Below are 25,368 nucleotides of genomic sequence, written 5' to 3'. Positions count from 1 at the left end.
TTGCCTTTGCCCACGGCAAAGATTCGGGAGGTGGTGGGAGTGGGGAGGGGCTCTCATGGCTGGCTTGGATGCCACCCTTGGCAGCCAGCATGGAGGCAGGCAGCTTCTCTGCTCTAGTTGGCCATGGCTGTAGTCACTCCTGTTCCACGACTCACGCTGTCTCTCAGTGTGTCACCGTAGCTTTACAGGAGCTCGCATAGCTCACTCACCGTCAAGATGGATAGAAGAGGAGAGCAGAAGGAAAAGAGGAAAGAGAAGGGGAGTCCAGGTGAAGCTCAATGACTGAGGCATTAGCGTGCCCTGGGACATTGGTCTACATGAGGAACTGAGAGGAGGTGGGAATGGCGGTGCTGGGTGGGGGACTTAATGCACCCGGAGGGCTCTGTTCAGGGCAGAAATGGTGCTTGGAATGGGGTCCTCAGGCTGCCTGTCTCTGCCCATTGTTGCCTGTCATTTATGCCCTGGGGCAAGGGTCCAACCAACTTTAGAGGCGGCACCATGCCATCCTGACAGATGGGCATGTGTGGAAGCAGCCAAGACCCAATGTCTGTGCAGCCATTGTGTTCACTGGAAGCTGCTTCTTGCCTGTAACATCCAAATGGTTGCTGCCTGCCCCTGGGACCAAATGCCTTCAGTTTAGTGAGAAGGAAGGGGCAGAAGCAGGGGTCAGTCAGGAGGAAGGGCTCAGTAGGAAAGAGATGGGTGATGGCAGGCGGGAGAGCTAGAGGGAAAGAAAGCAACCCATTCACTAAACATTGCTCTCCCTCTTCCCCGCTTTCCTCCCCCTTTTCCCCCAAAAAAGAAAGAAAGAAAGATTTCTGTGAAGTTGTTGATGGTACCTCCTCCGGCCTATGCAGACCCTCCTTCAGTCTTCCCTGGGCCCAGGATGGTTTCTGGTCCCTAGAGCTTACAAGTGGTCACCCCTAAGAGTTGCCCTGGATGGGATTCCGTTGCCAGAGACCTTGAATGGGAGAGATCTCTGTCCTCAATGTTGCGAATGCCTCCAGCTCTCCTGCCCTTGGATGCTCATAGCAACAAAGTCCTTGCCAGGAAAATGCCGAGTTTGGACACAGAGACCAAAAGCTTCCCAAGGAAGGGCCCCCCCATTGGCCACATGGATCATGTGGCAGGCCTGCCTGTGCCAGTCTGGACCTCACCTTTGCGTCCTCCCCGGTTTGCCGTCCTGAAGGATGCGTTCACAGACGGCTCCTCCGGTGGAGGAATGGCGTGTTCCTATCCATTAATGTTAAAAATGAGGCATGTTTTGCCTCTGGATATCATAATCCGTCTTTCTAACTGGCTGGAAGCGGAGTCCCCCAGCCTCTGCCAGGATTTGGTGGCCCAGCCTGGCCAAGAGGTGCTAACACCAGAAAAGAAATGAGAGCTGCGCCTTCTTTATGAAGGCCCAGATTGCACTCTTTGGTCTGGCAATAACAATTACTAATGACATTTAGAAAGAAATTAATGATGAGAAATGCAAGTTGGCATTTCGGGAGTGCCAGTCAGTAACATTGCATCAGAACTCACAGGAGAGGCGGCGGGGGAGGTGCCTCAGAGGGGGGAGCGGAAGAGAGATAGATGGAAAATTAATTTTGTTGTGTCAATAATTAACACAGACCCTCCCTTCTCTCTTTTGAAGTTTTTACAAAATCTAGACATGTGATCCGTGTGCTAGTGTTGGAGGGGGGGCCTCGGGGATTCGTGCAGGAGCTCTGATAGAGAATGGCACCATTCCCATCAGTCAACACCATCCGCCGAGTACTCACTATACTGAGTGTGAAGAGGGAGGGTGGAAATGAAAATAAGACACAGACCTTGTCATGAAGGAGCTCCCTTTCTGTTGGGAGAAGGTGGCCCCAGCCTCGTGGTAGGTCCTGAAGAAATGGAAGCTGTTAGACATCCACAGTCAGCCAATCAAAAACACTCGAAGGCGCTCGCTGGATGGTGGGCTGTTTTTTTTTTTTTTTAACAGAACTTGCTCTAAAGGGGGCTTATGTTCTCTCCTCTCTCCTTTCCCTAACCCCTGTCCCTCTCCCCACCCACAAACCCACACATTACCTAATACTTATAAAACCACATATAAATAAAGGGAAATGAGTAACAAGAATCAGCTCAGGTTCCCTGCTCTTCTCTCCCTTAGAATCAAATCAGCTCTTTGTGGTGAGGGACAACTGGGTGAGCCCAGCGCCCAGGGATTTATGCCCAACGGGCACTTAATAAATAAATACTGAGCTGAATATGATGCCAGCTGCCTTCCTGTGAGCCAAGGGTCTGTGGGTAAGGGAATGCACACAACAAGATGGGGGGATCAGCAAGGGCCCTTGATAGAATCTCAGATCAGGAGCGGAAAGAAGTAGGAAGGAGTCATGTTCTTTTTTATTTGTTCGGGTTTGGGATGAATGTTTGTGATCAGGGACAGTTGGAGGGACAGATCCTGCTCACATGGAGAGAAAACATATAATCAATCGCTTATACCAATTTTCCTGCAAATGGAAATTAGATTTAAAGAGTCACATCCCAGGCCCTCTCTGCAGGAGACACCGTGTTCCTATAACTGCCAAGTCCATGATTTAAGGTTATCTGCTGTTCTGAATTCTCCCCACCACCGCCCCTCCACAGTGGACAGGGAAGACTTGCCAGTGCCCTCATTGTCCAGCTGCAGTCCCAACCCTTCCCCCACCGACCAGTTATCCCTAACTATCCTCAGCTTGCTCTGAGATGTCTTCTCCGTGGCCCCACCTACGTGACCAGGTCTGCTCAGCCACTGGGTATCCACATAATGGATAAGATCCCCTTTAAGATGTTTAATGGCCCAGAGCCAGACCTCTGAAGGGACAGAAATTCACTTAAGGCAGCCTGCAGCAAAGCCCTCCTCTCAGTGGGGCTGGGTTCCGGGACAGTGGTCAGCAGCTCCCTTCTTTTCTCCAGCCTTGGAGTCTCATCGAACAACCCTCCTCTGCCTTGTTCCCCCAAGCCAGCCTGGGCTCCCTGTCCAGACAGAGTGATGATGACACGTGTGCCTTAGTGTTTTCACAAGGAACGTCTTGATCATTAAATATAATAGGTCTCAGCTGCAGTTTTGGTCATTGGAGCATGCATACAATTCATCACAGCAAATTAGGTATGTCTTGCGTCTTCAGGACTTATCTTCCCATAATTTGGGGGCATTTTGAGGGGGTGGAAGCCCACTCCGTGTGGACTGTGGAAACCATTTTTTGAGGGAAAACATGCTATATTTGACTAAGGGGGGAATATGACTTACTAATAGTGTGAGAACTTTGATTTCCTGCTTAGGAAAGATATTTTTGAAGTAGAGAATTTCTTCTTTTGTTTTTTTATTTTTTTAAAGTTTTGGGGGACAGGAATTAAATGCATTTTGATTTCAGCATCCTTTTATAAATATAGTTATTTGATCATATATATACTTAGAAATAAATTGTGCATGGCTTTCTTATAAAAGTACCATGTTTGATATATTCAAAGATGTTAAGGGTTGGGAAGAAAACAGACTTTTTTTTGAGGTAGGGCATGGGATCTTCTCTTCTTTCCTCTGCTTCTAGTTTTGGAGAAAAGTCAAGAAAGTCCTTGGTAAAAAGGTATACTTCTGTTCAAAGTTTCTTTATTCTTCCTTAAATCCCCCTTTTACTTTCTTCAGTTCTTCAGTCCCATTCATTTAGATTCTATCTTGAGCAAATTCTTTGTTAGAGGAAAAAAAGAATAAACAAACCAATCAACCCATAAGATCCTTGTTGTACATCCCACACAGCATCCTTGTCTCTGCACTGGCTATATCCCATACCTAGTCTCCACCATTTATTATTTCTTGTCTCCCTCAGAACTGTTTTCATGCATCTCCTTTCACATGAAGACTTTCCTGTTCCCCCTTGCCTGTTACTGGCACCCTCGCCAATACAGATTTACCCTGTATTTTGTTCATATTTTGTACATTCTTAGTTTTCCCAGATTGGTGGATCATAGTAAGCTCCTTGAAGGCAAGAACTATTTTGCTTTTGTCTTTCTCTGTGCTTTGCACAGTGCTTAGCACCTAGAGGTGCATTTAAAAGATGCTTGTAGATGGACTGATTAATCTCGGCATTTGCATCTCCCCCAGGATCTCTGCTTAAGGAGTCTATATGTCATCCCAGCTTTGTCTGTCTGATGACAGGGGATAGACCAGAGCTACATGTGACCCCAGAGAATCAAAAGATCAGAGCATGTTAGTTCACCCAGTTCAATCTTCCTGTTTTATAGATGGAATCACTGAGGCTACCCAGATTTTTATCAGTTTATCTCACATTCTTTTGTTTGGTGGAGGGAGACTGCCAAAAATCATTAAGTAGTCAGTTGGCCATGGCCACAGTCCAATCCCTTCTTTCTTGTAGAGTATTTGAAGACGAGAATGGCAGTGATAAAGAACGAGGAATCAAAGAGCTGGGAGTGAGCAGCTAACCAGCATAGGTTTTGTGTGGGACGATAAGGGTGGGATAGACCCTGGCGAGGCTCTTGAACAAAAGGAAGTGTGATAAAAAAAAAAAAAAGCACACCGGATTTGGCATGGCAATAAACATTTATGGGTTGTGAGTATCCTTGCTACTTACCACTTGTGTGACTTCTTCCCTAGGATGCATTTTCCTCATCTGCAAAATGAAGGGATGGGGGACATACACTAAAGCATTTCAAAGGTCCTTCTGGCTCTGAGTCTTACAATTCTAGAAAATCTTTCTGATCTAAGACTTCTTCCTTCAGCTCTAACAATGATCATATTTTTGTCAGGGTCTCTTTCTTAGATGAAATAATATATTCAGAATCCCTTCCAACTTTGAGGTTATACTGTATGATTCTAGGATTCTCCTACTGTGCTTTAGTAAAGAACATTTAAGGGATGGAGTCATAGGAGTATGATTGTTCTAGCTTCCATTGGCTTTGGCTGGCTAAAGTTTGATTTATCCTGCGGTGCTCAGGACGGGTCTGCTATTCGTTCTGGAGGAGTGAACTGCTTCTTATGAGCCTTATTGTGAGGACTAGTCTCCAAAAGAAACAGAGCGGTGTTTTGGATAATTCAGGGCTTCACACTATCCTCTGCACATAGTAGGAACTTGGTAAGTGCTTTTTGAATTGAATAAAAAGTTGGCAGCACACTCCTGGATTCTCTAATCAAAGACCCAGGAAACAATTTCAGAAATCAGAATGAAATCTCAGTGTTTGGCGAAGGATTGAGGGGAAAACCCAGTGATTTCAGTATTTGAATATTTGGGACTCAGGTTTTACACCTGAGCATGATCTCTTATAGCATGTACAGAGGTCCGTGGAGGTGGAATTTGTGAAAAAAAGATGCTCTTTGGATGACTCAGTGATAAAGAATCTTTTCTAGATAAGCGGTTGTGTTTTTAATCTCCAAGTCTTCTAGATTTAGGGAGAAAGAAAAGGCTATCTACAAAGTGAGAAACTGCCTGCACACTCGACTTCAATAATCCATATTGCTTTAACGGAAGTAGATGGTATAATTATTCTCATTTTACAAAGTAGTGAACTGAGGCTTAGAGAGATTAAGAAACTGTCCAGGGTCATTTAGCTGTATGCAGGTAGGATTCCAATTCAGATCATCCTGACTCTTAAATTCAGCATTCTTTTCCATCCCCCCTAAGCTGCCTCAAGTTAGCTAGCCTACTCCCCATTTCATTCTGCTTTTGTGCCCTTGTGCAGACTACTCCCTCTTCCTCCTCTTTGCTAATCTGAATTCTTCTTTTCCTTTAATTCTCCTCCTACACGATCCTGCCAGATGAAAAGTGTTCCTGCCTCAGATTGTCCTAGAACTCATTGTTTAGATTTGCCTTTTGTCCTTCCCACACTACCTTGTATTTTTTTTTATTTTGTAGGCATTTTGTTTACTCTTTATTAGACTATAAGATCCTTGAAGGCAGGGACTGTATTGTTTTTCATTTTTACATCTCTAATCCATATATAATGTCTTTCACATAATAAGTCTTAGATGTTTACTGACTTGTATTAACCTATATAATTGGAAATCTGCAAATTAAAAGGGGGTAATAAAGACATTAAACACCCTTTCTACTCAGTGGCTTATATTTCCTGAGTTTATTGTCAAATACGTCCCTCCTTTGTGGCTTACAGTTCCTTATTTGTGATATTGGGGGTAGTGTCTTGTTAAGGGGTCTCTGGGAAAAAGCCATTTGTAGTGATGGTTATTGCAGAGAGAGAGCATGGGAAAAGGAGTCTGTGGCACTTTCACACATGGTGAAGCAGAGACAAGAACTAGACCCTGGCATATCCATCTGTTTTGGGCTGGGGGAAGATGCCAGCCCAAGCTTTCCATAATGGCAAAGGGAAGAAATCCCGTGCCTTGCTTTTTGTCTTAAAGTCTGAGTTTGACATGACGAGTTTGGAGGACACATTAACCACTGAGGGAAAAATGAGCTGTCCCTATCCTGCTCTTTGGTTCCCCTTACATTTGCTGAAAGCAGCCCTGAGAGCTGAATAGCTGCCCCAGAGAGTGGGGAAGGGTTGATGGGCAGTGATTTTTGCCAAGGGCAACACTGCCCATTATGAAGCAACATCGAACCCGCAACACAACTGTGAAGTTGACTTTTCTTTTCCCGCTTCCCTCCTACCTAGCCATTCCCCTACTCCAAGTGCCCACTGCTGTCTTCTGAGGTTCCCCACTGAGGGTCCCACCTGGCTTGCCCCAGATAACTCTCTGTCTGATCTTACCTTTCCTTTCTCCTGCCAAGCTCTGTTCTCACGGTGTGACAATGGATGTTGAAGACCGGATCAGATAAACTAATCCCGGCTCTTAGAATCTGATAGTGTTTTATAAGTTATTAGAGTTGTAAGGGACCTGAAGGCAGGTCATCTAATTCAACTCTCTCTTTTTAATAGATGGGGAAACTGATACGTAGAGACAGCAACTATAGTTTACTCCTTCCAGATGACAGACTGCCTTAATCCAATCAAAATGTATATAATTCTCTTAAAAGACCCTTAAGAAGGAACTTTATTAGTAGGAACTTGAATTAATGTGTCAGTCCAATGGGAAGCAATGTTTTTTGGGAAGGGGAGAATTCCCAGTGCCATTCATCACACTGTGGTGGGCAGCCACCTATTCTATCTATGCATAAGGCAGTCAGTCCTCAATGATAGAATTTCTGAGGTATAACAGCCCAGGCAGCTCCCTGCCAATAATAATAATTCCTCACATGGATACAACACTTTCCTTTTCAACTTGCTTTCACATCTATTATTCAGGTGATTCTCACAGCAAGCCCGTTGTGAAGTTGACACACTATAGTGTACTGGTTGGAATTCGAGACTTGGACAGTTACTAGCTGTGGGGATCATAGGATAGTCGCACTCTCTCAGAGCCTTAGTTTCCTCATCTATAAAATGGGAATAATAATAAATATCCACCTCGGAGTTTTGGGCATCCACTGAGATTATATGTAAAGGACTTTGAAAAACCTCCAAGTTCTGTATAAATATTAGTTATTAGTTTATAGGTTGGCAGTTGGTGTTGTTAATGACAATTCAAATGTTGGTGATTTTAAGATGACAGATCCTCGGAAAGAGCTCAAAAGTCTTTTAATTCAAGCTGTAGCCATTTAAGCATTCCCAGTTAGGACCTCTCTGACGTGTGGTCCTTTGATCTACCTGATCACCTCCATTGATAGATAACTTACCTCCTTCTGAGGCAGCTCATTCCACTCCTTACTTGTTCAAGGCCACAAACAGCTAGTTAATAATGGAACCGGGTTCTGTTGTGTTTAGGGTATAGGTACCAGTATCCCAGGATGAAACAGGGAAATAAACTTCTCTGCAAGGAAGTGGTAAAACTTCCCTGTCACGGTCTTTCTGTAGTCAGCCCTGCGCAAATCCAAAAGGAACAATGAGACCCTGCTCTCTTATCTTTTCTTGCTGCTGTCTGCAACTGCTAGGGGTTCATCTCTATGGGGATGTGGGTCCAGCCATCTGGGGGATGGGTCACCCTGACTTGAGGTGTTTTTCATGTAGGATCTGACTGCTCTCTCACTCCTCAATCCAAAAGAAAAACTAATAATGAAACCCCCAAACTACTCCCTCACTCTCCACCCCCACACATACTCTTGACCATCAACAATGTAAAACTGTTTTTGCCCTCGATGAAAGAATTTCTAGTTAGGATTCCTGTCTAGGATAAGATCAAAGAGATACTTTTCTACTCTTTGGAGAAAAAATAGTAGCATTTACCCAGAATGCAGAGTCATAAGGAAATGATGGCAGTGGTGGAGAGGAGGCAAGAGGAGGTTTGCATCTTTGGCTGTCCATTTCTAAAAATACTTCATTATTGTATTTGATTGTGACAATAACCGTTCCATTCCCTGCCTTCCTTTTACGAGGCTGCTATGTTACAGAACATCTTTCCTTTATTTCCTCTGCTTCTTGGCATGGGCTAGGAAACATACTGATGTGGGGACATTTGCATTTTAGAGTATAATTCTCCCGAGCCTTAGCTCCCCCAGGGTGGCTATTATTAGTTGCCTTGTTTTGTTGGGTGACTGTGTGAATTGGAGTGTGTTTACAGGGTAGGTTCTCTAATAGAAGACTTCGGTTCTCTTAATAATATATTCTCTGGTGGGTCTTATTTCCAAAGCACCACAGTAGGGAACCATGGCTCCCCTGGGCTTTGTTCCACTTTTTTTCCTTTCACAACAACATTTTATTTAGTGTTTTTATGGGGAGGATACTGACCAGCTGAATGAGATATTTCCCATTCAGTAGATAGGCCAGCTTTGGACCTTTTCTACCTCAGGCCCATGGATTCTGGACTTAGAAAAGGATTCTGGACTTCTGAGAGAGGTAATTCATAGGATCATAAATTGCATTAGAGCTGGAAGGAACCTCAGACGCCATGCAGTCTCACTTATCCTTTTGAGGTTAAATATCTTTCCCAAGGTCACCCAGGTGGTATGGCAGAAGTGAGATATGGACTCACATTTTCTTTTCCATTACTCTTTTCATTTTACCATGTTGCCTTTCTTAAACTCTGATGGGGATATTCCCTGTCTAGCTTGAATGGGAAACTAATAAAAGTTTGCTATCCTGACTCAGGCTCAGTAGATTCTAAGAAGTTTCAAATTGTGTTCTTTCAACTAGAGAATGGGTCTCCCTGACTCATATTCAGGGGAATGACTCCTAAATGGAACTAGGGGGAGGAAAGTCTTTGGAAGCAACTCAGAGAAGTCTACCCTGCAAAGCTAATTGACCCACCAACCAGTCATTCAACAAACCTTTTAAAAGTACTATATTAGCCTGACACTATACTTCAGGGCTTCTTAAACTTTGTCCACTTGTGGAGCCCCCCCCCTTTTTTTTTTCATTTTACATCTTTTTTTTTCTTTTGAAAAAAATTTCTTTACAACATTATCCCTTGCACTCACTTCTGTTCCAACTTTTTCCCTCCCTCCCTCTACCCCCTCTCCCAGATAGCAAGCAGTCCTATACATGTTAAATATGTGTGACCCCTTTTTGCTAGAGAAAATTTTTATATGATCCCAAATATATAGGTTTATAAATCAAACATTTACAGATAATAAATCATAATTCTATGATTCTCATATTAAGTTATGAGAGTCTTTCCCGTGGGGTTGAGAACTACAGTTTAAAAAATTGCATTAAACTAGATGCCAGGGATACAAAGTTGACAATGAAATCCTCCTTTCCTACAAGAAGCTTATATTCTATTGTTCCTCAGTGTTATTGATGGATTGGTCCTTGATCCTCAGGCTCTATCTTGACAAGTGATACAGCGTACCATCAGTGGTACCTCCAGTGAGAGAGAAGTCTTTCCTCCTTATGCACCTCATTATGTTTCTTGGTCATGATGATGCAGCTAGTTCCTGGTAGAACTAGGATGAAGACTCCTGGTCTGGCGTTAGGCTTGCTGATGGCCTTGTGGAGGAGGTGAAAGACCATATGACCAGTGTTCTTCCCATGCACTGAATTCTCCACCCTTGTGCTGTCATATCTCTTTTCTTTTCCTTCTCTTTACAACTGAATTCCTCAAAATAGAGATTCCTAAAAGCTCGGGAGTTCCAAATATAATTGAGTCACTCACACAAGACAGATTCCCTGGCCAAGCATGGTGTGACACTCACTTCCTGCTGATCCACAGTGGCAGACAACAGCCTAGCTTGTTGTCTGGGAGGTGAAGGGAAAAACCTTACACAGGATTTCCCCTTCATGTAAAGGAGACACTGCTTCCCGACCGCCTGGGCAAGCTATTTTCAGAGATTCTTCCAAGGCAAATGGAGGCTGGTCTTGATATCATTTTGACGAGCTTCGTGATAATTTGATGGGCTGTTGTTTTGAGAGTGGGGGGGAGGGACACAACAACCGCCCCACAAACCAACTCTGAATTTATAGGTGAGACCGACAAAACTAGATAAACACAGTCTGCTTTTAGGGGTAGGGAATGAAGAGTGAAGAGAAGAAAAGGAATTGGAACCCCAGATATGCCAGCTTAGTGTTGCTGCCCTGGCTGGGAGGAGGGATGTCACCTGGCTTTTAGAGGGAGCCATGGATATCACTCTCAGTTTTAATGAAGTGTATTAACTAAATTGTGTTCTGAGTATTCATTCAGCCCTGTTTATAGCACGCTCTCGAGTACGTTTACTGTTTGTCAGAAGTGCAAACTAGTGAACATATGAAGCTTTAAGACAGGCCATCTGTTCGTCTTAGACCCTTGGACGATTGTCAAACTGTTCTAAAAATAAGCCCACACAAATGACAAGGGGGGGGGACAGGTGAATTTTTTTCCTCAGCACCATGTAGCAGAAAAGGGAGCAAAGCTGCCCATAGAATAAGGAGGGAGAAGAAGAAGGAAGAAAAGAGGGGAAAAAAGGGAAGGAGGAAGAAAATGAAGAGAAAGAGATAAACAAAGATAATAGTTGGAATATCCCATTTATCTTCTTTTTGTCTGATTTTCTTGCTTTCTTCTTATAGTGTCTCCCCTTTTGGTCATCCCTAACCACAGCCTTAGGGCTAGCCTGGTACTAATTGACGTTTCATGCTTCCCCCTTGGTTCCCAATAGGAAATAATAATCTCTTATGGCTTTAGCTGGGGCCCAGCCCGTATAGTTTGCCCAAAGTAATCTCTTTTTTAAAGTCAAGCTGATAAAAAAAGAAAACCAAACTGATCTTTATTGATGGAACTAGAATTCTCAAACTCATGGAGCTAGATGGCCATGTAGATAGAAGCAAGGAGGGAGGGGCAAAGGGAAGTAGAACTTTGCCTTTCCCTTGAAATAAGACTAATGACTATGATGATTACTCTCTTTTATACATAGGTTGTTGTTAGTAGAATGGATTAAGTGTCTGACTGAGAATTAGATCCTGTCTCATACACTGAGATCTGTGATATTTGGCAAGTCATTTAACCTTTCTGCCTCAATTTCCTTATATAAAATGAAAATAATAATAGCACAAGCTTGTTGTGAGGTTCAGATCAGATAATAATGTATATAAAATGTTTTCCAAATCTTAAAGTATTATCCTATTTTCATACAGTCCTTTATAGTTTGTAATATGCCTTCCTCACAAGTCTTTGAATTAGGTAATATATGTATTATTATCTCTACAGGTGAGGAAATAAAGACAAAGTTATATCATATTGTGAAAAGAGTATTTTCTTTATTGGGACCTTAATTTTTGCATATTAAAATGCGGAGTTTAGACTAGGTGATCTTTAAAATAATTTACAGCTTGATATCCTATGTTCCTATGATTTGGCCATAGAGCTAGGTAGGTGTTGGAGTCAAGATCTGAATCTGCGGCTTTTGACTTCGTTTCTGTCTTATCAAGGAAGAAAGCATGTCTGGCAATTTTTTTAAGACCATAATCTTCAAAATAACATGTATTTAGCTGCTACTGTATATCTTACACCTTGCTAGGTATTAGGTATTTCTGAAAGATACAAAGTAAATAGAGTTTCCTGCCTAGGAGGAGTTTATGTTTAGCTGGAGGAAGAGGTGTACTACCTTTGTGGGACAAGCACAGTGATTTAGGACTAGTGAGTGTTTGGGTGTGATGTCATCTTAGCCATATATATATTAGCAATATTGCAAGATGTACTGATATACTTTGAGTCCTGACACTTTGTTCTGGTGACAGTTCAGCTCCTCTTATACCTTTTAGCTCAGGAAGCACCTTGAGGGGAGTGGTCTTTTCAGGTTGAGGCAAGGTGATTTAATAAAAAGAACAATAAATTTTGAGTGAGAGAACTTGATTTCATGTTCTTGATCTGCCATGTATTAGCTGTCATAGTTAAATAAAATTACTACAACTCATTTAATTTTTCTAGGCTTCAGTTTCCTCATTTAGTAAAACAAGATGGTAGGTTTAGATCACTTATAAGTTCCCTTCCAGAACATCTAGGTGGCACGCTGGGTCGAACTCTGGGCCTGGAGTCAGGAAGATCTGAGTTCAAATTTGACCTCAAACACTTAATAGCTTTGTGGTCTTGGTCAAGTCACTTAACCCTGTTTGCCTCAGTTTCCTCATCTGTAAAATGATCTGGAGAAGGAAATAGCAAACCACTCTGGTATCTTTGTCAAGAAAACCCCAAGCAGGGGGCATAAAAAGACAGATATGACTGAACGACTGAACAACAGGAAGTTCCATTCCAGCTCTAAATTTATGATCTTATAATTCTTTCTCTCTCCCTCCCCCTTCCCATTCTTGTCTTCCCTGTAGGGGCTACTTTGTGATCATCCATTTTAAAATGTTCCTCCCTGATATTGTACCAGGGAGAAGGAAATAGTGGGTGTTCTTGGAATATTGGTTGGGATATGAAACACATCAAAGATGGAGAATAATGTCAGGAGATTCTAGAGAAGAAGCCAAACTGTGAGAGAGGAAATTCTCAAGCGTGTTTTTGACAAGTTGGTGGGGTAGTCCTTGGAGAGAGAAAAAATATATAGTGATTAATGGACATCATCATCATTGTCACCTCATCAGAGAGATATTCTAGCAACCTCCCTCCCTCCCCCAAGCATTTGTAACCTCCCCCACTGCTTGTGTGGTTCTTGGGACCACCTTGTAATCTCTGTTATCTATAAGGAGGGGCTGGGAAGAAGTCAGTCAGTCAGCCGGGCATGCCTCCATCTCTTCCTTGTGCTCAGCCCAGTGGAGGAGACTTGAGTAGTAGGATACCCAGCTCTGGTTTCAAGGCACTTCCTTTGTAGCTAGGAATAGGAAAAGGGGCTAATTAACCTAAGAAACAGTGAAAGAATCATATAGACTAGAAGTGAAATAGACTCAGAAAAGAGGAACTGGTGCTTCTGTGGGAGGGGACTCGGATCATGAATTTAGGATTGGAAGGAACGTTAGATATTATCTAGTCCATTGCTCTTATGTTACAGAGGAATTAACTGAGTCCCACTGAGGTTAAATAGCTTGCCTAAGGTCACATAAGTAGTAGAATAAGAATTCAAACAATTATGGATAAGGGAAATGAGTATTTTATCGTCAGAAGATAATAATCATGTTCATGGCCCAGTTCTTATTTACTGTGTGACCTTATGCTATTAACTTCAGTTTCCTCTTCTATAAAATAGGGATAAAACTTGTACCACAGATCTCACAGGGCTAATGTGAGGAAAGTTCTTTGTATACTTTAGAAAATTATTAATTATTATTATTGTTGTTAATATGACCCCAGTCTTCTTTAATATACTCTCACTAAACTAATATTTATTAAGCATCATGGGAGAGAATCTTTGACTTCAGGGAGTTTATACTTTATTCTTGTTCAGTCATTCACTCCTGTCTGATTCTACATGACAAGTCCAGTATCTTGGCAAAGATATTGAAATGCTTTCTTTTGCCTGCAATACCCCCATTTTATAGCTGAGGAACTGAGGCAAATAGGGTTTAGGTATTTGCCAAGTGTTACATAGGTAATAAGTATTTCAGGTCATATTTGAACTCAGATCTTCCTGATGCTCTATCCACTCTACCACCTAGCTTTATGTACAGGAATAAGGAAAATATATCTAAACAAAACAAAACCTCTAGAAGAATTCAGAGGTAGTATGTAATTAAGATATGTGTGGAGATCTCCTTCAGTGGATAGGTTAATCAGGGAAGACTTCTTGAAAGAGGTGACCATTAAATTGGGCCACCCCATCCCACCACCCTTCTGGCTTTAAGTATCTAGGTTGTTCTAGGGGAAGAGAATCCATCTACTAGCCTGTGAGCTCCTTCCAGGTAGGAGCCATGCTGTATTTCTCTTTTTATCTCCTGCAGTTTTCAGTAAAGAGTAGAGGGCTCAGAAAGTATTTTGAGCAAATGAACAACAGAGTGGCTCCTCTTATCTTGGCTGCAGAGGGGGGAAAAAGAGCAATTTCTTGGGCTCTTCTCTCAGTCCCAGATGGGGTCTTGCCTCCCTAGGATGCTCGTGGCTTCTGTTGGCATCCAGAGTGGTCTGCCAACCTCCCTTGCCTCCCCTTCACCCATCTCTAACATATGGTCCTGGGGTGCATGAGCATGCTTTCCTAGGCAGTCTGTCTCCAGAACAGTCTTGTACCAAATACCTCGATTCGTAGCAGATGCACAATTACACTATAGAGCGGATGGATTATGGCCTGAAACCATCTTCCTCCCCCCTCCTCCCCTCCCCACCTTTGCCGTTTTATTTTATTCACCTGCTCCTCTGTCGTACACCTGTGACTTGCTGGCAGGCAGGGAGAGCCCTAGCACGAGTGCCAGCCTCGGAGTGGGCCTCCCTCCCTCCCCCCACCGCCACCTCCCTTTTCCCCTCCGGGGCCTTTATGAGGCCGGGAAGTGTTCAGTTTCGGAGTCGGTAGCATCTTTAAAAACCGATTTTCCTCATTCTCTGAAAGGCCTAAATATAGCATGGGCGTAAACAGAGAAGTAGACGTTAAGCCAAAATGCCCTTGTGAGAACCATGCCGGGTGGAAGGAGCCCTTTAAGAAGGTTTGATTAAGTTCTCCTCTATCCCTCCTACTGCAGCTCAAAGCCATGGGGGGAAGGAGCTGCAGCTTCTTTTAGGGTTATTGAACTGTGTGAATTTTCAGCCGATCAGCATGGAGTTACTCAGCACAGGTGTTTGGGTAATTGGGAGGCCCGGACGACAAGGGACACTTTACGTCCCTCCACTCCCACTCCCACCCTTTGTCGGGGCCGATGCCAGTTCTGAGCTGCCTGGCAGGTCTTTTCTTGTCTTGTTAAGTTTGAGCAAAGATGGTTCTGCACTTATTTGGAGGGCTCACGGGGTCTCTCCCACTAATTTTGACATGAAAGCTCACACTGACTGTTTCATCGTGTTTTTAAAATGTTCCTTCTGTGGGTACATCTTGTTCTTCCAGTTAGCCTTGGAGCCCCATGAGAACAAAGACTGTCTTTTCCTTCTCTTTGTTCCTCACTTAGTGCCCTGGGCCCCAGGATCTCATCTAGGAGCAGATGTAAATAGAATTTAGGGTTCCCTTCTGCTCTTTCCCTGTCTTCCTGAATCTCGTACACTGACCTCGGGCAAGAGCTTCCAGTTTACAAGAAGCCTCTGTTCACCTTTGCTTTCTTTTCTTCAGGTGTGTAGTTCAAGCTGCTTGTTTACGGGACTTGTCATAAGTATCAGATGCAGAATTTGGATCCAGGGCCTCTGCGTCCAAAACCATGGATGCTTCCAGGCTAATGAATTTATAGGAAGAGAACTAAGCATGAAATTCCATTTTAGCCATTTTTCTTTCTCAAGGCCTCAATTTCTCCATCTGTAAAATGAAGGTGTTGGATTAGATGATTAATCTAACTCTTAAAGGGCCTCAGAGACCATCCATCTATTGTCCAAACTCAGATCAGGTAGGATGGTCTAGTGGTATTGGCACTTTTCCAGGAAGCTATTCCTACATCATTGATCTCCATCCTTCCCATTCCCCTGTCTGCTTGAATCTCTCTCTCTCTCTCCCTCCCTCCGTTCCTCCCTCTCTATGTCTCTCTGTCTTTGTCTCTTTCCCTCCCCTTTTCTCTCTTCTTCTTTCTCCCTCATCCCCCCTTCTCTCTCCTTCCCTCCCTCCCTCCCTCCCCTTTTCTCTACACCTCATTCTATTTCTGAATTTCTCTGTGTCTGAGAGGAATTCAGAAGATTTAGGTTCAATCCTGTTACATCCTGGATATATGACCCCTGGGCCAGTTACTCAGCTAACCTCTCAGTGCCCTGAACAATAAATTGTAAACATGTTGGGATTTGCATTGGGAGAGGAAATTTTTATTTTGGGAGTTCTCTATAATCAGGGAAACCAAAGCTTCTTTTTAAAAGCACTAATATAAAAGGAAACGGATCATTTCCTTTTTAGTAATTTCATGAAACTGGGATAACGAAAAGGACCTAAGAAATGCTGCTTTAACCTTAATACTATCTTTTGTGAAATAGTAATTATTAAGAAGATACAAACCCTGTTTGTAGTGAGAAATTTAATTGCATGATGAAATTTGTCAGCTATCTTTGGATTCTGAGGATGAAAGTTTAAATCTTGGCTTTGTCAGTTACTTCTTCCCCACTTTGCATTTCATCTTTCTGTTCTGTAAAATTTGAGGGGTTAAATTCAGCCACGTCTGTCCTGTTCCAAAAGTATGTATGTGTGAGTGTGTGTGTGTGTATACACATGTACATACAGTTCTAACCCACACGCATGCATGCATACATAGAAATAGATAATTGAATGGATGGAGGATGGATGGAGAGCCCTGCCTTCACTCATTCTCACCTCCAGTGCCTCCTGGGGCAGTGGAGGTGACACAGGGTTTGCAGAGCCCTGACTGGTTTGGCTACTCTCTGGCAGCCCTTACCAAACTGGAACGCATCCATTCCACCGCAGGCTTAGTGACAGACTCGTTCGAAGTGTGAAGAGGCTCGTGACGAGGTTGGCTACCGTGTGGGGGAATTGTTTCAACCCCAGTAACTCTCAGAGACTGTCCCTCTGTTCATGGGGCCTTCTGCTAAGCACGTCTGAAATCCTGGTTCCCTGAAGTGCTGTGGCTGAAAAACCCATGCTTTCCGGAAAGACATTATCTGGGACTGGCCATCACTCGCTCTATGGGTGGGTTTCATTGTGTCTCTTGTGAGGAGGGATGACTTTTCTAAGCCCTTCTGCCAGAAAAATATGGCCTGGACTGCTCACTCTTGCCCTAGCCTGGGGATGTCACTCTCTGCAGGTAAGGCAAGAGAGAAAGTTCTCCTCTGTGCCAGCCCTTCCGTAGGGCCCAGGAGAATACGAGAGCAGACAATGGCGTGGTACATTCTCTTAGGGAGCACGCGGTGCCGCTGGAGTTCAGAGGGAGGGAGCAGCTCTCCCTGCTCTGGGGGCTGGAGTGGTGGAGAGCCAGACCTTGAAGGATGGGGGGCCTTCAGAGAGACAAAGAAGGAGCAGCTCGAGCAAAGGTTTGGAGGCAGGATGGAGCCGGCAGTGTAGGTGTTGATTGGGCTGGAAGGGGAAGAGAGGGGCAATGGCGAGGTCACGTTGGTGCTCCTGTTTGCCCAGAAGGGCGCCGCCGGATCCGCCATCCCCGTCAGCGCGGGCCCAGCGTGCTTGTGGGCGGGGGAGGCTTCACTCGGGGAGCTTCATTATCAGATTTAGAGCCACATACCATTCCTTTATTGACCTGCCTCTTGCAATCAATGCCAGAGCCACATAGGTTTGAAATCATGTTCCCTAATGGTGGAGTATGCTGATGGCGCATTATCTCCTGAAAGACACCACCTAAATGAGGGTGGTCTTTGCTGGCATGGAGAGGCCGGCCTTCATTCCCACTGTGGTGGATGGTGGCTCCTTTGCCTTTGTTATTGTTATTTATTATTATTATTTTTATTTTTATTACTGGTATTCAGCACAACCTAAAAATAGAATCCTAATGATGTGAGATTGGAGTTGTCATTATCACACCGAGCCAGAAACAGGCTGGAGAACAAGGAGACGACCAAGGGTAGATGGGGATTTTTTCACCTTTCTTTCCCCAGTGTTTCCCCCCACCCCCAAACCTTTCCAAACAAGACAACTCATCCCTCAATACATTTCCTGTCCCAGGTCAGACATTTTAATCATATTGGAGCAGTTTGTCACTGTGACTAACGATCTATTTACCAATAATAATTCTATTCAGTAACTATTCCTTTTCTCACCGTTCTCCTTCTCCCCTTCCAGACACCCTTTGTTTGGAAATGTTAGTCACAGGTTCCAAGCTGACTTGTCAGATAAGTCTTCTTATCTACAAAAGCGGGAATGGAAGTTTTTGCCATTGTGTAAAAGGGAATCGAGTTTCCAAGATCCTTCTGTAATCTTCTGGTTCATTCAGAAGTTGTTTGGGTTCTAGATTGAAAAGGCATGTTTATATCTTCCCCCTAAATAATTATCCAATTCAGCCCATTCAGTGTGAACAATGATTATTTTGCATCTTTGCTTTTGAAAGTTGCATATAGTCAAAGGGGAGAATATAGGATTTGGAACTATAAAAGACATTGAAGATGATCAAATACAGCCTTCTTATTTTTTAGATCGAGGAACTAAAATCTTGAGAATGCAAATGAATTGTGCAACACCCATTAGAGTTGGAGCTGGGACTTAAAACTACCAATTCTAATATTTCCTAGAGTCCTGGCCCATTCATGGAGAGCCTGGCTTTGCCACCAATCAGTCAAGGACATCTCTTCCCTGACCCTTCATTTTCATAGAGTGTTAAGTCCTTTAGAAGCCTTCCAGCTCATACATTTTATTGAAAATTCTACCATGATTATTTCTACCTTCTGTAAGATATACTGTGACATATTTAACATGTAAAAGACTGCTTGCCATCTGGGGGAGGGAGCGGAGGGAGGGAGGGAGGGGAAAAATCGGAACAGAAGTGAGAGCAAGGGATAATGCTGTAAAAATTTACCCTGGCATGAGTTCTATCAATAAAAAGCTATTTAAAAAAAAGAAAGAAAATTCTATCATGAGTGATCAATTTTTTAAAAAAAAAAAAAAGACAAATGGATACAAGACAGTAAGTTCTTTTTATAGTGTTGGTAACTGGGTGAAAGCTGCAGGTGCTTACTACCAGTGTCATCCTGGGTAAGTCCCTTAAACTCCCTGGATTTCAGTTTTCTCACTTGTGAATAGGCTCCCATGTTCCTATGATCAAACTGTCGATAGAGTTTTTCTGTGCCGGAGAACTTAAGATTTAGGAACTCAACACCACTTCTGACACCTGGTGGTCAGTTGGCGGCGCTGCATGATCTGGAAACTGCCTGGGCTTTAAATGGGGTCAGGGCTACCTGGAGCGTCCTGGCCCGGGAATGGAGATTCATGCGTTAACTATTTTCACCAGACAGTTATCATGAGACAGATGCCATTGTGCTAACCCAGCGTAGTCCTCCGGAACCCGGAGCGCTTTGCTTCTTTCTCCTGTCCTCCTCCTGTGGGCTATGTCCCATTTACCTGGATGTTCTCATAAGGAATTATGGGGTGGACTGATGGGCAGGGGACGAGACCCGTGGTCACAAGGCCGAGTTGGGCCTCCTTCCTGAGGCCTCAGTTTCCCCATCGGTAAAATGAAAGGCTTCGCAGATGGTTGCTAAGGATACATTTTTTATTGTGTATGTATATATGTGTGTATGTATGTATATGTGTATATATAACATATGTAACAGATTCACTGTATATTATTATTACTTTTATCAAGAAGAACTCGGTGGTTCCAAGTGGGTGATTATGTTGAGAACAAGGGAGCAGGGGAACCGAGCTCCCCTTCACTTTGTGGGCTTTGAGAGCGGAGCCTTCTCTGAGGCCGCCGGGCCGGTTTGGGGCCCCGTCTCTGGGTTTCACCTCCTCAGGTCACGGGCCCCCGACGGGCTCCCTCCGAGTCCCGGGGGAGCTGGCAACGCTCTCGCAGGAAGAAGGAACTGTTTGGTTGGGGGCTCCTGAATTACATCATGGTTTATTTCTCTCCGGCACAAAGCCGCGCGGACCGTCGTGGCCGCCGCCTCGAGTCGGAGCGGTTTGGGGCGGCAGGCGCTGCTCGCAGCCCGTCGGACGGGGAGAGGGCCCAGCACCAGGCCGGGCCGCGGCCGAGGCGCCGCTCCTTCCTCTCCTCCGGGGTGACTCGTCAGTGGTTTCCGTGCTGTGGGTACGGCTCGGCTGCAGCCGCCGAAGTGTTTCTTGGACTGAGGAGTGCGGGGCGCAATCTGGTGCCTCTCCCTGCCAGCCCTCGGAGCCGCTGCCGGGAGAATAAAGAGGGAAATGTGGCGGGGAGGTCTCGAGGTGGTGAGAGATTTATTTTCCTCTTAATTGTTACAGCAAAGATAATTCCCAAGGAGGAGAAAAGGGGGGCCCTTTCAATGGCGCTTCCCTCCCCTGACGTTGCCCCTTCTCTCAGAGTATTCACGTGGCAATGGTTGTACTTGATGGTCTCAAAAAAGAGAGAGAGGGAGCAGGCGCCCAGGTCTGTGCCAGCATTGCAGAGCTCCGAGTACAAAGCGAAGGCGCCGGATTGGCAGCCCTTACTTACGAGGCCTTTTCCTTTATTACATTTTGTTTGGTAATAATTGAGAAGCTTTTATGCGGCGCTCCGCGTAAATGGCACTGAGTAGGAGGGTATGGACATGCTTTCTATTATTCTGCCCCTCATGCGTGTCTCCTTTTCTCGTGTTTCCAGAACCACACGTTGAGCCAGCACGCGCAGTGAGCTTCTGGCACTACAGGACTCCTCTCTGCAGAAGACTTGACGGAGACACAGTGGGGAGGGCCATTTGAGCATTACATCCAATCAAAGTGTCATTTGCAACCCAGATGTAAAACTCTAATGATTTGGCCATGAGGCGCTGCTATTATAAGCAGCTGGAAATGAATATTAATGGAAGAGATTAAAAGTATTCCATGCTCAGTATTTTTTATTGTCCCGCTTTAGCTAGTATACTTTGAGAGCTTCCGCGGCAGACTACGTTTCTAGCGTTAGAGAGATCGCTTTTTGGTGCTGTTGTCCTTCGTTGCTTCCTGTATTATATTAAATAGTTTCCCCTCCTAAAAAAGAAAAAAAAAAAGAAAAAGAAAAAAAAAAGGTTAGGTGTGATTTTTTTGTTTGTTTTTTTATTTCTTTTTTTCTTTTTTCTTTTCTTTTTTTTCTTTTTTTTTTCTTTTTTTGGTTGCTTTGTTAAACTCCTTTTAAATTGCAATCCTAGGTAATTGTGCATTGTGATGTGATTGCTTGGCTATCGTCTGAATATTCCTTTTTAATTTTTTAATTAAAGACTAATGCTTTGATTGGATTTGCCAGTTCACCGGACAGTGATTAAAACTATGTAATGAATATAATCGGTTTCAGTGCAACTGGATGGTCTGCTTTTTAAATGTGACTTAATCTGATTGCAATAACTAGTACAGTTCAATAAAGGGAATACATTCAATTAGTGTCTGGTTGTTTGAATCTGGGCTTTGAGCTGCACGTCATGCTTTCTGCACCTGTGTGTGTGTGTGTGTGTGTGTGTGAGAGAGAGAGAGAGAGAGAGAGAGAGAGAGAGAGAGAAAATATATGGGGGGGAGAGAGAGAGAGAGAGAGAGAGAGAGAGAGAGAGTGTGTGTGTGTGTGTGTGTGTGTGTGTGTGTAACAAGATGACAATAGCAGTGGTTTTCCAAGGGAAGGGACAGGGATGGAGTGGGTGGGGGGAGAATATTAATATCCATAAAACCTCACAGAAAACTGAACAGGGCAACAAAAACCACCTCTCTCTGCCCTGTTAGCCAGCTCTCTGTCCCCCTGGTGGTGAATGACCATGTGTACCCTATTCAGGCCAGGCTCAGATGGCCGTCACAGGCTCCAGGCCAATACTTAAGCCCTGTTGCCAAAGAACAATCAATCAGTCCACAAGCACTTATTATTGTAGGATTTACAGCCAAAAGGGACCCGAAGCGGCATCTAGGGTAGGTCGGCCGCCTTATGCTACATGTGAAGAAACTGAGACCCAGAGAGAAGAAGAATTCACACCCGAGGGCACACGGTTAGTAAGTGTCCGCTCCCCAGCACGGAGATCTTTTTTAATCCAAACTCGGTACAGAGCGCAAAGGAGCCTCCCTACGAGGCTGTGGTCCTGAGGGGGGCAACTGTCCATGCAGGGCCTTTGTGGCTGAAAGGATTGCTCTGTCTCCGAGGCGTGAGGCCTTTATTCTTTCCTCTGTCGTGGAAATGAGATATCGTAGCAGAACCCATACCTATACATGGAATGAGTTCTTTCACTATCATTTTTCCTTCCAATATTCCTCCGATTAGGAGGCATTGTTGGCCTTGTGATGATGGGGCTGCCTTGGAAGAGGAAGATTTGGGATTAAGGGTTACATCTTCACCCCCTGGCTGTGTGACCTGGGGGGGGTCTTAACTGTTTGATGTTCTTAGCCATTCTCTTAAGTTATGAAGGAGTTGCACTTGCTTTGTCAGTGAAGATAGACGTTCCCGACAGTGGGGAAATCACAGGTCCCTCTTTACTCCTGTGACACTCTCTTGTGTCTTTCCCTGCTTCCCATGCTAGCATTATAATTCTGTTTCCTGGACCCCAAACTGGAATATCAGAAATCTCTTCCTCCCCTTAGCCCCCATCCCACCCTAAAACACTAAATTTCATAAAAGAATTGGGCACATGGGTCACAATTATTGTCATATCTAATATAAAAGTAATATTAAATTATTATTAACAATGTTAGATATTGTTATATAATAAAATGGTAGCATTTTTTTTTTACTATCTATACTTCCATTTTTTTGTACAGGGAATAATATCTAATACCCCTTTTCACTGAAGGGCAGAGTTAAATAATAGCAGTGCAAAGGCATTTCAAGTATAACAATCACTAATTTCATTGTACATACATTCAGTGATCTTTAACTTTTTTTAACAACTCAGTTACATCTATGGTTTTGGTGACATATAGAAACATAGACTGTTATGGCCAGATCTGATCATTCCCTTCCCCTTATTTTCTTCAGATTCCTCAGCCTGGCATAAAAGGCTCTCTACTATCTTGCTCCAACCTACCTCTCCATTCTTATTTTGAATTATTCCCGTGACACATTTTATGTTCCAATCAAACTGGACTACCAGCTGTTCTCTGACTACATGTATTTATGCAGGGAATTTCCCCCTTTCCTCTCCCCACAGCACCAATGTAGCCTCCTCTTCATTTGTTCTTTTCTTCATTTAATGCTCAGTTCAGATAAGAGTCCATGAAACCCTTGCTGATATCTCAGTTATATGTAATATCTCCACCTTAGGCATTGGTTTGCCCCTCTTTCTCTCTCTACCTCTTGCCATATATGGATCATGAGCAAATTTCATTTCCCTGTACTCCCTTAGAGAATAAACTCCTTATGGCCAAAGACAGATTTTTTTTGTTTTTGTTTTTTGTTTTTCGTTTTTTTTTTTGGTATTTTCCCTGGATATCTAGCACAGACTGTTCAAGTGGTAGGTACTTCATGAATGTTCTTTAGCTGAAGCATATTATTATAGAATCCAATCTTTTCACCCTCTGGAGACCAAAGAGAGTTTTCATGGCTCATCGGACCTGGAATACTAAGCTTTTTTTCCTGAGAAGATGCAAGACCTGTTATCAGCATTTGGCTGTAGGTTTGTTTGGCTCCAGTCCGTATCTGGACTTGGTTAAGTAATGATTTTTTTCACCCCTCTCTTTGGTTAATGAGATCAGCACCCTCGAGCTCTGAGTCCAAGGGCCCCAATCTTCTAGACTACAAGGTTCACTTCAATGACAATCTATGAATCTCACAAGTCACATAACTTCCCTAGGTGGCAGTTTACTCATTTATAAACAAGAACATTGGCCCAGGTGATCTCTAAAATTCCTTCCAGCTCAAAAGGGATGGTTCTACATTTGGGGATTGTCTTAGGAAATGGTTCTCTTATTGTGGAGTAGATCAAAGATCAGTAGCCTCTCAGGGCCTGGCTAGTTACTGAGGAGTGGGATATGTTTGAGGTACTTACCTTCAATCAGGAGCCAGGTTCACTGTGTCCCTAGGCTCACTTCTTTGGGAATCTATGACTTTCTAACCATTTATTTATTTGAAAAATTGATGAAGGGGTTAGAAGAAAGGAGAAATTCATGGAGTCTAAGGAAGCAATTGCATGACTATTCCATTTTTACGGGTTTATAGACCATAGGTTCATGGTATATTGTCTGGCAAGGGGAGAGTTTGGCTTGCAAGGTAAGTAGAACAAGGACTAGATCAATACAGCTGGTGCAATATGGCCCAGTGACTCAGCATACGCCTGGAGGGCCTAAGGGAATCTGACTTCAGACAGGTAAGAGCCTTAATCACAAAGAAAAATCTATAATAATGAAATCTTTGCAGACTATTCTGGCCCATAGGAGTCTCTCCTACCTCTGAACTCAGAGCATTTATTTAAGACTGCACACCCATTGTAGGACTTAATCACATACTGTCTTGTGACAGTTCTTCAATGGTTATCTTGTATTATTGATATTTAACTTCTCCTGGTGGTGGGTTTGGCCAACTCATCTACAGATGTCTTTGTAGCCCCCACCTTACACGGGGCTTTGCACATATTAAGTGATCAATAAATTTGTATTGAATGATTGGCTGATAATAAAAAAATAAAATATTTTATATTATAACCTCTGTAAGTACATTTACTTACAAATATGCTTTATAACTATAGCCCTTTTTTATTTTGAAACAATTACTGGTTACATACAAATATCATCTCTGTTTGTGGGGTCCCTCCCAGCTCCCAGGGCTCTCACCTTTGTCCTTCTCTTCCTGTAACTCAGCCCAGGCAGATTTTTTGGTTCAGGCTCAGGGAGATGGAGGAGGGCAGCGGCAGGTTTGAAGGGCACATATGTGCCTCTTTTCAGACTGCTTCTCAGAAAGGGGGACCTCTGTTCTCTCCCTCTGTTCTCACTCAGTTCTACAACCTACATGCAGCTTAGAACAGACAGGCTACAAACCCTGACAGAATATAATGATAATGGCTAACATTCATGTAGCACTTACTATGTGCCAGCTACTGTGCTGTGTACTTTACCATTATCTCGTTTGATCCTCCCACCTTGGGAGGAAGGTATTATTGCAGTAAAGACAGAATTTGAACTCGGTTCTTCCAACTGCAAACACAATGTTCTTTCCACTATGCTTCCCTGCCTCTAACAGTGACAACAATGTGGAGAGCAGAATTTAGTATCAAAGTGATCTCATTGAGTCACATTTTATATTCTCTCAACAGCAGCCAATAGATTTTAAAGGTATTAAAGTTATAAAATAAAACTAACACTCTAGTAAATAATTAGTGAAATAATATTAATGTTGTTC

General features: G+C 43.5%; 1 protein-coding gene across 1 annotated transcript in view; it reads left to right on the top strand.

The window, feature by feature from the left end:
* Window positions 1-21,442, top strand: part of ZNF423 (zinc finger protein 423) — a 402,787-nt gene extending 381,345 nt beyond the window's left edge. The window contains exon 8 of the mRNA XM_051979809.1: window positions 20,695-21,442. Coding sequence (XP_051835769.1) covers window positions 20,695-20,724 — 30 coding nt within the window. The 3' untranslated portion in view covers window positions 20,725-21,442. The remainder of the gene's footprint in view (window positions 1-20,694) is intronic.
* The last annotated feature ends 3,926 nt before the right edge of the window (window positions 21,443-25,368 follow it).

This window comes from Antechinus flavipes, chromosome 2 (genome assembly GCF_016432865.1).
Source record: "Antechinus flavipes isolate AdamAnt ecotype Samford, QLD, Australia chromosome 2, AdamAnt_v2, whole genome shotgun sequence".
In the NCBI taxonomy this organism is placed as follows: Eukaryota; Metazoa; Chordata; class Mammalia; order Dasyuromorphia; family Dasyuridae; genus Antechinus; species Antechinus flavipes.
The sequence above is the reverse complement of the archived record's forward strand: the minus strand, read 5'-3'. Positions and strand labels throughout refer to the sequence as shown.